Below are 3,419 nucleotides of genomic sequence, written 5' to 3'. Positions count from 1 at the left end.
CATATGATTGGCTGCTTAGAAATTAAGTGTTAACGAGCAGTTGGACAGGTGTACCTAATAAAGTGGCCGGTGAGTGTAATTTTTTAAGTTTCAACAACTGTATACTACTATCCCTGTATGTATGTGATAGGATTTCTATCTTTGTTGTCAGTCTGGCTCAGGTTAAACTCTCAAACAAGAATGCCATAGAACATTCTTTTTTTATCTAGTTTGACAGTCAGTTATAATAGAAAAATAACATAAATAAACCACTTCAACTTTGATTGTCTTTAGGGCTTTGTTATGTGGTATTGGATCGGTACATAAACTCCAGTACTACCCTATACCAAAGCCAGCGTTTAAGGCAGTATCGGAGGCGATCATCTCTACTAGTGACCTCACCACCTGCTCATTGTTCAACAATGGATGCAAAAACCCTTAACAAACAAAAAATAAAAATAGAGATTCAAAAACTTAAAATTGCCATCTCTGCAGTTTTTATTAATAAGTATCATTATTCTTTCCCATTCCAGGTCATATGTTTCATAGAGATGATTTCAGCACAGGTACAACTAATTCAGCCACAAATTGAATGTAATAAATAAACTCAGAAAATGTGTGGTAAAGTGCCTTTCAGAGGAATGGACATTATTATTATTATGTAAAACACAGTGTATATACAGAGGTTGGCAGTTAAATTGCCTCCCAATTGGGGCTACACAATGAATGCTTTTTTGTATTGATGGTAAGAAAGTGATTCTCCCCTTATCTTTACTGACCTAGTGCTGGGATGACCTGCAAATGGCTACTCAATCTCATTAAATTCTCCTTATTTACACACAAAAAATTGCACTTGCAATTGAACTGAGTTTCTAAACATTCATTCAATCATAATTAGGGCTGAAAGCATCAGAAGAATGGTCAGAATTAGCAGACCTTTTGGTCCATTTTGGGCTCTGGAGGAAGGACCTATGTCAGAGGGCCTTCTTGGGTTAGGTGGTCTGAGGATCAGCCTGCACGGGTTCTGCACTTCCTCCACGGAGATCTGCACCTCACTGGGCAGGTTCAAACTCAACTGATCTCTGACCTGGGAGAAATAAAGTGAGACATGAGAGGGAGGTGATAAAAGGTTTTAAACTCAGATGTGCTGTCAATTTAGTTGAGAATATTTTCAAACTTGCATTGTAAATAAAGCAATTCATGTGTTCTATATTTTAATTATATATTATATTCCTTCATCGTCTATATACACCATGTTCCATTTCTGGGATCGCTCTGGTGCCTCCATAAATTCCGCTTGATGTCCATCATCTAGGCCGGATGTCTGCACTGGGCTTCTTTTGTGTTGACATTCTAAACTCCGGTGGATTTATGAGGACTATGGTTAACCTTCTCTCAGATCTCTCAAGGTTAAATCCAGACAGTTAGCTAGACTATCTGTCCAATCTGAGTTTTTCTGTTGCACGACTAAAACAACTTTTGAACGTGCACATGTTCCACCAAAACAAGTTCCTTCCCGAGGCTATTTTGCAGAGACAATTGTGATTGATTTAAAGAAATGCCAATAAACCAGAGCCCATTTTTCTCCTATCCTAAAATGCTGTGTGGACTTGTCAGACCCTCCCCCGCAGCACTGTGGAGGAGGGTCTGACCCTGTGAGACAAATCGTTCAAGGTCACCTATTGCAGATTAATTGCTGAATCTGAAAATGTGAGTTTCTGATTTCTGTTTATGAAATATAAGTTTTTTTTAAATGGCCAGAAATTCTTGAATAGTCCATCTTACTGTAAAATAAGGTGGTTAAGTGTTTATTTATGTCGGGACAGAAAGACATTTTGTTTTAGAAAAAATACAATATACAGAGTCATATATTTGATACGCACTAATGAAATAACACATGCTGTGGACATTTTCTATAAAACAAACCTTTACTCCTTCATTATAGCCAAATCACTCCTGGGGCAAAGATATGCAGTAAAAATGTGCCTTTCAGTTACCTACCTACCCCTCATTTATCAAAGAAGGCTGTTCTTTGACATACAATATATAAATCATCAAGCTCACCCTCTCCACCTCCTCGAACACACGCAGGAAGTTTCTTCGAAGGACATCTGCCAACTCATTCTCGGTCCAGTTCCTTTGCAGGAGTTCCTGGATTAGGGCGGGATACTTTGACACATCCTCTATCCCCTGAGGAAAGCTGTTTACAAAAAACACATTTCAACTATTGGACATGACTTTGCAAAAGAAACCAATCATTCTGACAGTTTGGATCAGATTTAATATATTACTTATGTAGCACTATGAATAAGTAATACAAGTACTAATAATAAGCACTTGTAAATTTAGTCCTTCAATATCACATGTTATGTGACATTCCTGTTTGAACTACATTCTGTCTGTATCCGGGGGGATGCCCACTATTCTGCAGCAAATCTTCTGCAGCTGCTCTCTCTTTATGCCTGTTACAAGTACAAAGTTATTGTTGTTTTTTATACCATTTTTCAGCCTGTTGACAGCTGAGACACCCAAATTGCTGTTATCATGACAGGCTAACAAAAGCACTAAATTGATCTGGCGAGTGCCAGAGAGAAGTGTGTACCTTACTGGCATGAGCTTTATATTTCAGTGTTGTTGTGAGAGTGTAGATATGTAGATTTACTGTCTTTTGACTTTCTAGCTGTCTGTATGTTGTGTTTGCAGATGGATCTTCTTATTTTTATTTTTTTTTACCTGATAGCACCTTCGAAGTCCCCTCCAATTCCAATCGACTCAGCTCCAATCACATTCTTTATGTGATCAAAATGGTCTGGGAAAACCAGGAGGAATCAAAAAATCAGCTAAGATAATAAAAATACAAATGAAAGATTTACGTCATGATGAAAAAAGACAACATGGATGCCTCACCAGCCACACGAGAGATGTTTGCTTCACCACTGCAGGATATGAATTTGCTGTGGAGATTCACCATGATCAACCCCTGTTTCTTTTTCTAAAACGCAACACACACATATCACTGCCACGTCTAGTGAATAGGAAGACACACAAAGTGAAGCATTGACTAAAATAAGCATGTACTGTCCATGCCAAATGTACCTTTAGAAGCAGATTCAAAAACTGGTGTGGATTTAATTATGTTTTTGTCATGGGTGTGTCGGCCAACTTGATGTTATAATTTCGTGAAATGGGTTTTAAAAAACTGCTCTGACTCCTTGTGCATGCCCAATGGATGTTTCTAATATTATACTGACATAAGTGTTTAGAATGATGTTCAATACACTGAACTTGGCTGTTTCCATTGCATGAAAAATACTTACTTAAGGAATCATGCTACCCTTAATCCCATGCTATCTATATATACATATGTTATGGTTTGGGGTTTTTGTTGGGGTATTTGTCCTGTTTGGCCTTCCCTGTGTTTTTGTCCCGGTTTTCCCATT

General features: G+C 38.0%; 1 protein-coding gene across 4 annotated transcripts in view; it reads right to left on the bottom strand.

The window, feature by feature from the left end:
* Positions 1-510: 510 nt before the first annotated feature.
* The window catches only part of dpep2 (dipeptidase 2), a 6,652-nt gene continuing 3,743 nt past the window's right edge, over positions 511-3,419 (bottom strand). For all 4 annotated transcript variants that reach the window (XM_034869390.1, XM_034869380.1, XM_034869370.1 and 1 more), the window contains exons 8-11: positions 2,887-2,971; positions 2,713-2,788; positions 2,044-2,179; positions 511-1,066 (exon numbers count right to left, since the gene is read on the bottom strand). In XM_034869390.1, coding sequence (XP_034725281.1) covers positions 860-1,066; positions 2,044-2,179; positions 2,713-2,788; positions 2,887-2,971 — 504 coding nt within the window. In that variant the 3' untranslated portion in view covers positions 511-859. The remainder of the gene's footprint in view (positions 1,067-2,043; positions 2,180-2,712; positions 2,789-2,886; positions 2,972-3,419) is intronic.

This window comes from Etheostoma cragini, chromosome 1 (genome assembly GCF_013103735.1).
Source record: "Etheostoma cragini isolate CJK2018 chromosome 1, CSU_Ecrag_1.0, whole genome shotgun sequence".
Taxonomy (NCBI): domain Eukaryota; kingdom Metazoa; phylum Chordata; class Actinopteri; order Perciformes; family Percidae; genus Etheostoma; species Etheostoma cragini.
Note: the sequence above shows the minus strand (reverse complement) of the source record. Positions and strands in the feature narration are given on the sequence as shown.